The 14,929-nt window shown below is 34.4% G+C and overlaps 1 protein-coding gene across 1 annotated transcript in view; it reads right to left on the bottom strand.

Moving 5' to 3' along the window:
* Positions 1-14,929, bottom strand: part of LOC118193658 (cubilin-like) — a 435,777-nt gene that overhangs the window by 248,383 nt on the left and 172,465 nt on the right. The window contains exons 18-19 of the mRNA XM_085826886.1: positions 13,310-13,472; positions 2,968-3,158 (exon numbers count right to left, since the gene is read on the bottom strand). Coding sequence (XP_085683012.1) covers positions 2,968-3,158; positions 13,310-13,472 — 354 coding nt within the window. The remainder of the gene's footprint in view (positions 1-2,967; positions 3,159-13,309; positions 13,473-14,929) is intronic.

The raw sequence follows: 14,929 nt of genomic DNA, 5'->3' as shown, positions 1-14,929 counted from the left end.
GATTTTCATAAGCTTTAGTGCAGGGGTCCGCAAACTTTTTGTCCCTAAGAGCACATTCTAGAATATCTCATGGACGCCGGGCACCATTTACGCTTTCAAGGGGAATTTATAGTTGGATAAAGTTAATAATACATGCATATAAGAAAAGAGATAGATCGCATTTCGCTTTGTGCCGGTATCTGTGTCGTGAGCAGTTTCTATTTCATTAAAAATGAGAAAATTTTCATATAGAACTTTAATGAAAGCTAAATCATTTTTATTGTGATCGAACTGCGGCGGGCACACGTTAAACGATAGTCGAGTGCCGTGGTGCCAGCGGGCGTAGGGTTGGGAACCCCTGCTTTAGTGAATCCACTATCTTTACTTTAAGCCATATAAGTTGCCTTCTGTAAGCACCAGTTGGTGCCAACTGTTACACCTTATTTGAGTTATTAAAAGGGCTCTTCACACCCTTTTCCTGTTTGTGGCACGTACAAGACACAGTGATAATCGCCACTACTATTTTAGAGTTTTGGTCCGGTATGTGCTGCCTAAGAAGACTAAATTTTATAAAGACTTTGCAAAATGGTATTTCTTGAAAACTCTACTTTACCTTCAACCAGAGTCTTCAGTGCACCGAATTGATATACTACACCAGAAAAGCACACGGGAGTAATGTTTTTATTATTTGCAAAGCTATTGAACTGATATTTAAATGACTGAGATTAGATTTAAAGAAATATTAATTTAATTTGCTGCTAATTTTGGAGAAGCTGTTATAAAATGTGGAATATTATCGAAGAAATCTTTATGACATTTTAAAAAATCTTAAATTCTGAAAAACAAAATTGTTTCTAAAGTTTTGGTTTTACAGAAGGGAAATTAAATTAAGATTACGCAGCGTTTAGTTCTTTGTATTTGCGAACACATTACCGAATTGCCAGTTACGAGCTTTTGGTTGCATATCTTCTTTTGAAGGATTTAAATTTTCATAATTTTGCAACTTAATATTTCTCAATTTATCGATAAAAATTTGAACTAAAATATAATTAGCGCTACAGCAAAGTCAACCTTAGTATTAGGTATTCAAAAGTAAAAAACGCTTTGATATGCTACTTTACTAGATTTATATGATTTTTTTTTAATTTTTCAAAATGTGCCTATTTGATACCTCGTCTAAAACGCTCAATGTCTTTAAAGTCTTTTCAGTAAATTTGAAGCAGCAAGATCTTACATCTGTATAAAAATTCTAAATAGTATTGTAAGGTTCCTCGCCCTTTGTCTAAGATGAACGTCGAGAAACATAATGAACTATGCAGCGACTTATCGTCGAGTTTAAACAACTTAGACGTAGACTTGAGAAGGGTTAAAATAGCCTTTTATTCACTCGAATAACAGTTGACTCCTTCTCGGACTTACAGGAAGCCTTTACTAGAGCTTTAACTCAGAATAAAAAATAAGAAACTAAACTGTAATAAACTAAACGAGTCTTAGCCGAAGTTAGACACAATTATCTTACGTAGCTGGCCTTAAATTAAACTACCCGGCGAATATCAATAGGTACGTATAATACGGCCCCGAGCGTAGCAGCTTTAAGAGTGACTTAGCCAGAAGGCAAACACGTGCCATTAAGGAATTCTAGCCCTCTTTAATGAAGTGAGCTGAACCTTCCTTAAATACGTCTTCTAACTCATTTGCATTCAGCGCTATTCTTAAAACTCATTTCTCGTATCATCCTTTAACATGTAACATATTTTGAACCTTATATTCTTAAGTATGTGTATGTCACCTTATGCATGTCCTTATATTTGTAACCTTACCTATCTACTGCACCTTATGTTCTACGTATCATGCATCCTGGCATCTGCCAATATTTGTATCTTCTGCATATTGTAACATATATCCCTCATAATCCTGTATCATGCATCTTATTTCTCACCTTCTACCATGTATCCTGGCACTTATATCACTCTGCACCTCGTATCATGTATCTTAGCATCTGCATATACACTCACTTCCAAAAGTTAAGCACGGAGAGGAAAATGCTAATTTCCGGAAGCCAATCAGAATTAAAGAGGATGCAATTCGCTGCAGAGGTAGATGGAAGTATGCAAATATGTTAGGTAACAGCCAATTGCGCTTTCATGTCAAGAAATATACAAAAAAGGAAGTCTTATAAGAAGCCAGCTTTATGGAGGGTTACAGAAGTTGATTGTAAGGGCTGATAGAAGGTGTTTAAAACTTCCGTACAATTTGTTTTCAAGACATACGTGTTTCTATGACTTCCAGAAGACGAATGGAAGATTCTGAGCGCTGGTATGCTGTGGGGTGCATTGAAGCAGGACAGTCGATCACAGTATTTGTTGATTTTTTTGCATTTTACATCTTCGTGCTTAACTTTTGGAAGTGAGTGCATCTGTATCCACAGCATCTTGTATAATATATCTCGCAACATCCTGTAACATGTAACTTATTCTGCACCTATATATCTTATATAAGTATATGTACGTCACCCAATGTGTGTCACCTTAGATATGTTCTTATGAATGTCCTCTTATACATCTCATGCACCCCATGTTCCTACGTAAGATGTATTTAGGCATCTGAATATATATGTAGCTTCTGCACAGTCTATCTGTAGCCACCGTATATTCTTAATAACCGTATTAGTAGAGGGTGGAGCCCACGTCCTCCGTCGCATGTCGCATGTCTTAAAACTCATTCTGGTAGGGAGTTGCAAATGGAAATAAGAATTGAAAGGGAAGGGTTTTAGAATTCAAATAACTATTATAAAATTAAAATATACCTTAGAATATAAATATGCTAAGTAGTTTTAAAGTTATAACGTAAAAAATACAAATCTTTAAAAAAACAAGCGAAGCATAGATATTTGTTTTTGAAACATTTGATTATTTTATCTCATTGGACAACTAACCAAAATTCTCCGTTCAAAGCATATAATTACATGCGATAGGAAGGTTAACTCACCTCTAGACGATCAAATCTGCAACTTGAATGTCTTTCCAAATTAAATTCCTGGAAAGTGAGCAGTATTCTGTTTTCTGGGCGAATTCTTATGAGCCATTCGCAATTGAGATTGTTTTCATATACATCCGGGAAGTTAGGTGAAGTGATAACACCTTGTGGGGCTGTCAGAGTTCCACCACAGCCTTGGATACCTTATTCCGAAAACAAAATGTACCTTAGATTATCATTCCGCAATTGTTGCTTATTGCAATTTATAAAAGACTATATCTAAAAAAATAATTACATTTATGCTGTTTATAGAGATGAAAATACAATGCCGATAAACCACATCGTTTTCGTTTTCCTCGTAAAGACTTTATTTAGAATATTTTATACTTTAAATCAGTGGTAACCAAACTTATGAAACTTCTAAGCTAGTATACCGTTTTTATAGCCTACTGTGACCTACCAACCAAAACAACTACCAATTTGTTTTTAAAAAATCTTAGATTTTTATTGACTACAAACTGACATTTCTAGTAAATGGTAAGACCTGTACTTAGCAGACTCGACTCTCGAGGTGTATCCCGAAATGCACTAAAATAGCTCTCGGAATCTCCAATCGACTAAATAACCTATAGCAAAGGCTATACATCCTGCTATAGCAAAGGGCAATAAAAAGAAAGGCCATAAAATTAGATGCATAATATGCATATTTATTTCAAGATACTGGTATACCAGCACACTAGATGTCTTTTTAAGTACTGTTTGAATGTCCAGGTTCAATGTAAATTCTGCACAACAGTAATTAATATTACCGCTAAAGTGCGGAAATCAGTTATTCTGAAGATTAACTAGGGTGATCCGATAAAGTGAGGAAAATTGTTTAATTTCTCAAATTACCTAGGTAATCTGCAAATTACTTATATAATCCACACATTACCCGCTAAGTATTCGAACCGTCTGAGCGGCCAGGGTTTTCGCTACGAAAGCATAAATTTCCCAAAACCACGATGAGAACAAATTATATTTTTGATTTTGATGTAAAACCTCTCCTGGTATTTCATACCTGGATTTGTTTTCTTTTGATATATTGCCTTAATTTCTTTGACATATTTTAATATGCACGTATATATACGTTCTTACAGATATCACAAAAAATATTCTATTTAAATAGATAGCCGTACATATACTGCCTTGCCGCTTAGATGGTTAAAGTGAAAATAAGATCTTTGCTGGAACAACAGCAACATCTCTGTACGCTTAAGACAGAGGCCACTTACACTTTTAAATTCTTGATCGGGCAGGGTTTCAGCAAATGTTACTGCAAAATCAAATATACCACAAATAGCTGTACTTATCGCAAAAACTAACTGCTATGTAAAATGTCACCAATATTTAAATTACACTAACAAGCGAGCATAATTTTATCATATGTTTTGGAAATTCATTTCCTTAATTGTAATATGTGATATTTTAAACTGTTTTATTCTTGGTATTATAGTTTTTTTAATTGATTGATGATTCTTTCAACGAATTTGTGGATTGTTTAATTGTATTAACTTGATATTTTAGATAGCTAAACATAAATAAATAACATTATGCTAATTTAAGTGCACAGAAACGTTGCTGGTGTTCCAAGAAATGTCTTATTTTCAGTTTGACGAGTGTCTGGTAAGCATGTCACGTTAGCGAGTGATTAGTAGGTAACGTGCAAAGCGGAAGGAGATGGAAAGGAAATAAAAAAATTTTAAAAAAAAAACTTTTGCTTTTAAACTACACGAAAGCCGTCAATGAGCACATTACATGGGTAAAATGCAGAAAATTCTTGATTCTGCACTTTACGGACAAATCAGTTTATCTGCAGATTAGCTATGTAATGGACACATTACATACCATTAGTATATGTACAACATATTTGTAAAGTACATTAGTATTGGAATACAATAGTCTATAATAATACAGTACAAAGTCTGTAATCCGGACGTCCATTATTCGGAATGATCTATAATCCGGACCTCACACTTTTTTGGTATGGTTAATGGGCGTTGGAGGATGTGTCTCCAGATGCGTTAAAAAATGCTTGGCATAATTTACGGCAAGCTACCATGTTTCATGGTGAGGACGATGAAGATGATAGCCGCGAATCTGAAGGTTTTCGGACATCGCCAACTAGATTTAAATTGATGATCTATAATCCGGAAAAACCCCTAATCCTGAATCGCCGAAGTCCTGACGAGTCCGGATTACGGACTTTGTACTGTATTGCACTAATATTATAATTGTATCATACCACTATATATATGTATTTGTACTGGTGCACCAGTATTTTGGTACTACACAATACTTTTAAGTGCTTATGTTATTAATTATATAATATTTGGGCAGTATTATTTTCTTTTTATGTGTGTAATAGGTTATTTTTATGCATCTATTCAAATGAGTACAAGAGTATGTTTGCAACAGTGTATTATTTCGAGAAACCACAAAAAGGCAGCTCTGTTTTTGAACCAAACCAAACGAACAGCACATGCACAGCCTCCTTCAGCTTGAGAATAGTACAACCAAACCAGACTACTTCACTCCTTACACTATACATTCTTTTCCCTTTGCTATGAAGACAGTTCCCTTCATGCCGACTAGCGAACAAAATTAGAATCATTGGCAGGGTTTAAATAGGCTGATAAGCATCATCTCCAAGTGGACCAACTGCTGGAGCAAAGAGTGGCAGGCTCAGGTTGGGCAGGAACCGTACTGGTACTCTCTTGCTTGCCCTTTCGTTGTGGGGGTGCTACATGGATAAATATCGAAGGTTGTCCTTAGGGGTTTGGCTTCCCTTGGTTAACACTGGGAGACAGTCCTTGAACTGACTTTGTTTTCTTTGTAGGTGACGAGCTAGACCCTAGTCGCCATTGACTTGTGTTCTTATAACTTTGTGAAATTTCGCGGCCTTGGGTTGACTGGTGGGGGCTTATGCCTTCTGGGATCGCCTCTGGAGGAAGAGACACAATAACCATGTTAAGGGCTTGGAAAAGGCCTAAGTCTGGGAGTCTTCCACTCTGGGAAATGTAATTTTGTATGAGTTTCTCAAAGACAAATACATTTTTATCGGTTGTGACAGTTGACTGTCTACCAGACCGCGTCTGGTCAAGGATGTTGCAATCACAGTGCCAAAACCTCTGAAACAATTGGCACATATTTCTTCAATTCATTCTGCTGCCCTCATAGACTAGTTGTTGCAACTTATGATCTTTTTTTCCTTATTCTTATTATTTACATTTAATAACATCAATAAGTGAAAGTTTGCTTACCTTTCTTAATAAATATCCACAGGAACGCTTGGAATTCCTTTTCATTTTTATCACACAGAAGTTTTATTTACAGCTATGTACAAGAATTGTATGCTTACATTAGAACATTCATCATGTTTTTTTTGGTTGCCACTATATCTATCTCAAAAATCCGCAATGCGGTAAGAAAAATATAACAAGCTAAAAGTAAAAAACGCTGCGCCCTCTCGTGGCCAGCTACATAAACTGTAACATCCTCCCCCTCGATGAACTCTTGGTTCATCAAAGGATTGGATTCTGAAGTTATCTTAAACACTAAATGTTTTTAATGTTCTACAAGTTTAAATGTTCATAGATGCAGTGTTCGCAATTTAAGTTCATTGTATTCAGTTCAAAGAGTTCAAGTCATTTCTAATGGGTACAATAACTGCACAGGACGACGAAGATGAGTTCCATTAGCTAAACGGACAGTGCAAGCTCTTATTTTCCCATCTCGTCCTTGATGACACTCCTGTACAACTCCCATCTTCCGCAATAATCTTGGTAATTTTTGTTCATGTACTGGAACTACAGAGCCTTTCAAAAGATCTGTTACGGCATTACCTCTCTGAATTTGTTTCACGTTTCTAATTTCAAGTAAGTATTCTCTTTTCCATCTTTTCCAAAACTCTTCTAATAACCTTAGCTGGTATTTATATCGCCTTGTTAAATTTTCTTTAGTTGAATCAGGTTCAAGAATTTTGCCAGATGGTAAGGATGTCAGTTTTCGTCCAACTAGAAAATGAGCTGGCCTCAGCGGTTCTGGTTCTCCAACTTCACTATAAACATACGTCAGTGGATGCGAATTCAATATCGCCTCAATTTCAATTAAAACTGTTTCCAGCTCTTCAAATTTAAGTGAAGCCTTCATGAGTATTTTCTTCAAACATGACTTGATAGATCTAATAAGCCTTTCCCAGAAACCGCCCCACCAAGCCGCCTTCTCGACATTGAATTTCCACTCAATACCTTTATTACCAAAATAATTTTGAGCTTCTGTGTCCTTGATGGTATTCCATAGTTTTTGTAAATCCTTGTCTGCTCTTTTGAAGGTTTTTGCATTGTCTGAATATATTATTCGACATACTCCTCTCCTTGAAATAAATCTTCTAAAGGATAGAAGAAAATTGTTTGCTGTTTGGCTAGACACAAGTTCCAGATGCACTGCTCTGGTTACAGCGCATGTATACAGAGCAATATAAGCTTTCCCAGTTTCATCCTTTGTACTCATAGGACCAGCAAAATCAAGTCCTACAACTTCGAAGGGATTTGCCTCTGTTATTCTTTCGATTGGTAAAGGAGCGATATCCTGACTTAGTGGCTTAGCTTTAAATCTGTAGCAAATCACACACTTGTTAATATTACTCTGTACACGCTGTCGACCCTTAAGTATCCAAAATTTTTCCCTAATTTGAGTTAAAGTTTCAGCTACACCAGCGTGTGCTTGCATTTCGTGACAATCTTTAATGATATGATCTGTGAAATGAGACTTCTCAGGTAGTATTGCTGGGTATGTTTGATTATAGCTTAACCCAGCATTTTGAAGCCTTCCTCCTACTCTGAGTATTCCATTTGAGTCTACAAATGGATTTAATGTAAATATTTTCGAACTATGTATGCTTTGTTTCATCTTTAATTTCCTTATTTCTTCTCTAAAATTTTCTTCCTGAGTTTTCTTGATCCAGAAATTCTCTGCTTCATTCATCTCTTCAGCCTTAACAGGTCCAATTCTTCTTAGTTTTGGGTTTTTAAAATTATTGATAAATCTGAAAACATAAGATGTTATTCTATATAATTTTTTTATGTCACTAAAGTTCTCGATAGGAATGAAATTTTCAACAATACAGTTTGCTGTTAAAATTTCTTGCTTCTTTCCTTTTCGTTTCTCAGAATTTGTTATTTTATCATCTTCCTTAAAATTTCTCGAAGATCTGGGCCAAACGTTGTTATCTTTGACAAGCCAAGGTGGGCCATACCACCACAGCTCATTTTTTGAAAGGGTTTCTACCTTCTGTCCTCTCGTCAATAAGTCCGAAGGATTCTCATGGCTGGGACAATAATTCCACCAATCTGGATCAGTTTTCTCTTGGATTTCTAGACACCTATTTCGTACAAATTGTTTCCATTTTGTCGGATCAGCCTTGACCCAATGTAATACAATTTCTGAATATGTCCACATATAAATCTTCATTTCTATGTTTTTCAACGAATGTCGGATGTATGTGATGAGTCGAGCTCCTATGACTGCTCCTAAAAGCTCCAGTCGAGGTAACGTAACCCTTTTTATGGGAGCAACTCTTGCTTTGGACATAACAAATGATGTTTTTGTTAACTCATTTTCATTGTATCTCAAATATACAACGGCACCATACCCCTTTTGGCTACTATCTGTAAAACAGTGCAATTGAATATTCGACAGATTTCCTTTTGACAAATTGTTGAAATAATGTCTTGGAATTTCAACATTTTTTAATTTAGGAATTTCATTATACCAGGTTTTAAATCGATTCTGCAATTCTTGATCAAGTGGTGCATCCCATTGGTAACCTCTTTGCCAACATTCTTGCATCATCATTTTAGCTGCAACAACACAAGGGAGATATGAAACCGATAGGATCGTATAGTTCGCCCGCAACTTGAAGAATCTTCCGTTTTGTTATTTCCTCAGCCGGATCCTTGAGTAATTCATCTTTGATTCGAAATTTCAGTTTATCTGCTTCATGATTCCAAATATATCCTAACAAAGTGCTATTCATTCCGTCTTCATTAAACTTCGTATTTTCAGCTGCATTCGAAATCGCATGTAATTGGGCGTTATTGCTCCTCCACTTTCTCATATTGAAACTAGCAAGCATCATAATTCTTTTCACATCTTCATAAATTTCTGCAGCTTCTTCTTCATCATCTGTACCATGAATCAAATCATTTACGTAAAAATTTTCTTCAAGAAGCTGACAGATCTTCGAATATTGTGCTTTCAACTTTCTTGCGTGATGCTTTATAGTTGCTGCTAGTAAAAGGGGGCTACAGGTTGCTCCGAATATTACACGCGTCATTCTTAAAATCGTCGGTTGCTCCTTTTCCTTTGAAGTCCAAAGAAATCTTACTGCATTTCTGTCCTCAGGCTCCAACAGAATTTGTAGAAAAGCAGCTTCGATATCTGCAGCAAATGCTATTTTGTGTTGACGAAATTTAATTAGCAAATCTAATAATTCAGGGTTTAAATTTGGTCCTGAATGAAGATAGACTGTCATGAGTATGCGAGGAAGCATCAAATACGACCCTTAATTTCGTAGAATCGTGATCTTCTCTGATTACACAATGGTGTGGCAAATAATAGATGTTTTCTTCAGAATTCTTCGGAGCCTTTTCAGCTATTCCTTTATTTAGATAATCTTCAATTACCCTTGAATACTTGACATAAATTTCAGGATTTTTCTTAAACCTTCTAAGTAAACTGTTCCATCTGTTTAAGGCGATGTTATAATTACTACCTATTTTGTTCATATTGTCCTTCCAAGGTAATGAAACTTCATAACGATTGGTTTTATATTCAATAGTTTCTTCAAATCTACGCATAACTTCAGTGTCATTTTCATTTGCTGAATAGTCATGTATTCCAATTGCATCTAAATCCCATAGCCTTTTTAGAGCTGCACTAATTTCCAAATCATGTGGATGTGAAGTATTCTCAACAACATTCATTACCGTAATTCCGGAACGAAGTGTAGAAACATTACTTAATGCCTCAGTTCCACTTATAGTGTAACCAAATAAGGTTTCAGAGGCAACAAGACCCTTTGATAATCTTTTAAACTTCCCAGTGACTATTTTCCAGTAATAATCATTACCAATTAATACTGATATTTGAGAGTTATGGACACCTATATCTGTAGCATCAGCAAGTCTTATCGAATTTTCCTTACAATAATTAAGTATTTCCTTTCCTGGTATACCAATAAGAGCTTGATTAATTTCTGGAGTTTCAAGAGCTTCAATTATTATTTTCCCAGGTCCACATATATCTTTAAGAATAACCTTAACCTTTTTTAGCCTTTTAACTGTAGGCTCAGTAGAGGCGAAGGTGTAAATCTGAAGTTCTTCCCCCACAACACTTAATTTTAATTCTTTTGATACTTCTGTCAGGATGAAAGATTTATGAGAGGCAGAATCGAAAATGAGTCTTACATTTTTTCTTCTATTCTGACCTAAAGCTATTGCATTTGCAGTTTGTAAATAAACCCTATTTTTGTTATCTCTTTCCGAAATTGACGCCACCACTGTGTCTGTTTTAAGCTCACCTTTATTTTCCCGTTTATTTTCAAATTTATTATCATGTAAAATAGTATTATGCCTTAATGAACATAAATCACAGCGTATATCCGAGCTGCAACGGGCAGATGTATGAGACTTACGAAAGCATAAATAGCATCTGTTAGCCAATTTTAATTTTTTTTCTTTTTTCCTCAATTGGAATTTCGCAATTTGAAGTAGAATGTTTCAAAGATTCATTTTCTATCTTCCCACAAAATATACAATCGGCTGTTGATGTATTCGTATTCAACGACGCAACTGCTGGAACAAAATGTTTGTTTTTGAAGGCAGTATGATATTTCTCACTTTTAATAAGGTCTCGCGATTGATGTTTATGTTGTTCGGTTCTAATGTTAAACTCGGAATAGTTTGGCGATGTTTGGAAAAACGTACGCTCTCTGCTTTCAACTTCCTTCTTCAGAAATTCCAAAATGTTAGTCACTGTGTTTCTGTGTCACGGGTTAAAGATGGATTAAACTCTAAAACCAATTCGCTAGGAAGTATCCTCATTAACAGTGGGCATAATAAATAGCTGTAAGAATTTGAAGTAACGTTAAGGGAATCAAGGCTTCTAATTTCAATTTCTAAGCTATCATATAAGTTACGTAATGTTTTAATATCATCCATTTTTTTAACTGGCTTTAAATTCAGCAGACGATTCATATGTGCATTTATTAAAATGTCCTTTCTACCAAACCTTTCTTTCAGAATATTTATTGCCTTAGCATAATTTTCGGCAACTAACGGTAATCCCTTTATTGACATTAAAGCTGTGTCCGCTAGTAAAGATGTGAGGTAATTAAATTTGTCTACATCCTTTAAAGCAGAGTTATTATGTATAGCAGATTCGTATTGAGCCCAAAAACTTTGAAATTCACATATTTCGCCTTTAAATTTATTTATGGTTAGTTTCGGAAGTTTAGCGCCATTTGTATTTGTGTTCTCTACCGTATCTATAGTAGCAGAATTAGATGGCAACTCATTTAATTTAACACATTTTCTATTTCTAAATATTCTACTGATCTTCGATTTACACAAGGTAATTTTATTTTTATATTCCAAGCTATCCTGTATTTCAGTTTCGTACTCTTTTTCATCTGTTAGGATAGATTCGATTTCAGTGTTCAATATTAGTATATCCTTTTCATTTTCATTTAAGATGGATAAATCATCTTCTAATAAATCAAATTTAATATTATCCGATTCTATTTCCTTTTCCATTTTAGCTATCAGTCTTGTTACTGATGCTCTTAACATTCCTCGCTTCTTTTTTAGTGCTTTTAACTTATCCATCTTAATAATCAATATTCAATCACTAATCGAACAATAATAAATACTTAAATCACAATGTATCTAAAGATCACTGTTATCCCGGGTTTCGGCACCATGTTGCAACTTATGATCTTTTTTTTTTTCTTATTCTTATTATTTACATTTAATAACATCAATAAGTGAAAGTTTGCTTACCTTTCTTAATAAATATCCACAGGAACGCTTAGAATTCCTTTTCATTTTTATCACACAGAAGTTTTATTTACAGCTATGTACAAGAATTGTATGCTTACATTAGAACATTCATCATGTTTTTTTTTTGGTTGCCACTACATCTATCTCAAAAATCCGCAATGCGGTATGAAAAATATAAAAGTTATCAAGCTAAAAGTAAAAAACGCTGCGCCCTCTCGTGGCCAGCTACATAAACTGTAACACTAGTTGCAATCACAGTGCCAAAACCTCTGAAGCAATTGGCACATATTTCTTCAATTCATTCTGCTGCCATCATAGACTAGTTGCAATTCACTGTGAATCGATGTTGTTCAGTTATTCCTTGATATGTAGAGGAACACTATATCTAGACATTGGTGTAAAAGGGTGGGGAAATGATTATCCACAGTAGTTTACTTACAACAAACAAACACAAAAATTAATAAAAATTAATAATATTTTTAATATGTTAAGTGGTAAAGAACTCCTACTTACAAAATTTTATTTATCCATGTTTCCATTTGCCCATTATTTAGCTGCATTCCATTGTGCATTCTTTTTGAGTGATGTTTACAATTTGACTGGTTTTATTTTAAATTTGTCTTTTTTTAACGAATAATCAAGGGGGATTCTGATATCGATAATATGATAATCATACGTGATGATAGAGTTATCATTTTCAAATGCTCATCGAACTTCTTGTCAAGAAGCTTTGTGAGATCCAACACAAGATCTCATAACTATGTATTAATCACTGCAATCATCTTTTGGGTGAGAATATTATCCAAAATTTTGAGTACCCCATATTTCTATTCCTCAAAAGCGAGCGTCTCAAAAAGCACAATATCTAGCCTCTGTTATACTGTCAGCTGTTTCAAATGAGGACGCTTCTTACTAAATTCCAATATTGGTAGCTAAAATGCAAACAAATTCGTGGAAAATGGGATCACAAGGGTTTAGATGGATTTCATATATTAGTTACGTTTTATCTGAATGATAAAAATGTGAAGATTATAATTGAAAATGTGGACTTCCAGTTTTTCTGATTGTTTAATTTCAGACTTTTACGTACTAAATTTTTCTCAAATTTTAGATATTTTCTTTAACGATTTTAAAACAACTGATGGTTTAGCAACGTAATTTCAGTAACATAATCGTAATCATGAAAAATTTTGTTACACTTTATACCAGCTATTTTTTTTTCTAATTCTTCTCCACACGATTGGGATACGTACCTGGTACTGATGTGTAAGCAATGTGAAATCCGGTACCTTCATTACTATAATCTGAATGAAAAACTAATGTGGCCGTGCTACCGGATGTGGTTAGAGGTGGGGGCGTCACAGTACTACAGAACGTGCCTATCTCGGGATCAGTCGATCTGGCTCCATCATATATCTACAAATATTAATACGAAAAGATATCAGTTAATATAACTTAAACGTAAAAAAAAGTAAATAAATAATGAAAATGCCTGAAACGTTTCACCTTTTAGTTTTAGCACCCCAAAAGAGTATGTTAAGGTTTTTTAGGTTCTCGCCGATCTCTCAGTCTACTATTACATTCATTCCTGTTAATCTATTATTTTTGTCTTTTTAACTTTATTATTAAGCATAATTTTCTTCGCACTTACGCAATATACAATTCAACAGCAACATTACAAAAATTTTAAAAGCAGTATAGCAGTATACGTTTAGAATTCCCGTTTGAGCTTTAAGTGTTGCCATAGATATAAAATTTTGTGTGTTTACTTTATCTGTTAAATATCACGTTCTTGGCGCTTCCGCCACATAAAATTCGATTCAAAAGCAAAGTCACAAAATATTAAAAAACAGCATATCTTTAGAATTTCTGACAGACAGTCTCGTGCGTTAGAGATTACAAAAAAATATTTTCCATACAGTGTTGCCACTACTCGTTTTGAAATTGTTGAATTTGTTAATCAAAAATTTGTTAAAGTTTTACAAAATATGAAATAGATAATAAAACGAGTTCGAAATTCATAATTCGGGCTTCCAGGTACCCATATTCGGGTGGAGGACTAGGTTATTCAAAAGTTGATAATTCTAGGTACTGTCGGTTTTTCATAGTATGAAAAACATGTATACATTCATGCGCTCTTCATTATATAATTTCTTTAAATATAATACAAGGCGATAATAGTTGAATGCAACAATTCGAAAAGTGATATGCCGCTTACAGTGATTCAACGCAAAGTGCCGTTTCGCGACTAATATTCCATTTGGGGGGGGGTCTAACGTTGTTTTTGGTCTAATAATTTAAAATGCTTATTAAAATACTGTTTTTAATTTGAAATATTTATATAAATTGTTAATTAAAAATGTGAAAAATAGTACTTAAGATAAGCATTGAATCGATATTTTTATTGTAGTCAAGAGGTAATTTCAAAGGATTTATCATCAGGAAGCATGTGTTCCTCGCTCTGTATAATTGTTCACTATTCTGGTGAGCCAAACTTTCTTCTGAAGCAAGTTTGTAGTTAGGATCAAATTTGTGCACATTTTTAAATCAAGAGACAAACAACAGCTTTGAAATACAGCAAATCTTTTCATTCGAATTTATTGCCAAACTAAGATTTGAATTTACTGCATTTTCGTGCTATTTTGAAAATCCTTCTGGTAGCAGACGAGAGTGAGAGTCTGGTAGTAGACGTATTTAGCAAAGACTGGTACCATTTTAAAAATTCTTTTACAACTGATTTTGGTAGATGCTCTATTCTATGTAGTTGAAGTTGCTTCTTTGATATTATTGTTAAGCAAAAGTCATGAGGGATCTGATTTGATTGTTTACGACGTAAACTGAGATGATGTTAAGAAAAATCGAACTGCTAACAA

Source organism: Stegodyphus dumicola, chromosome 11 (genome assembly GCF_044657685.1).
Source record: "Stegodyphus dumicola isolate Sdum_Otavi_A_Nest chromosome 11, ASM4465768v1".
NCBI classification, from domain to species: domain Eukaryota; kingdom Metazoa; phylum Arthropoda; class Arachnida; order Araneae; family Eresidae; genus Stegodyphus; species Stegodyphus dumicola.
Note: the sequence above shows the minus strand (reverse complement) of the source record. Positions and strands in the feature narration are given on the sequence as shown.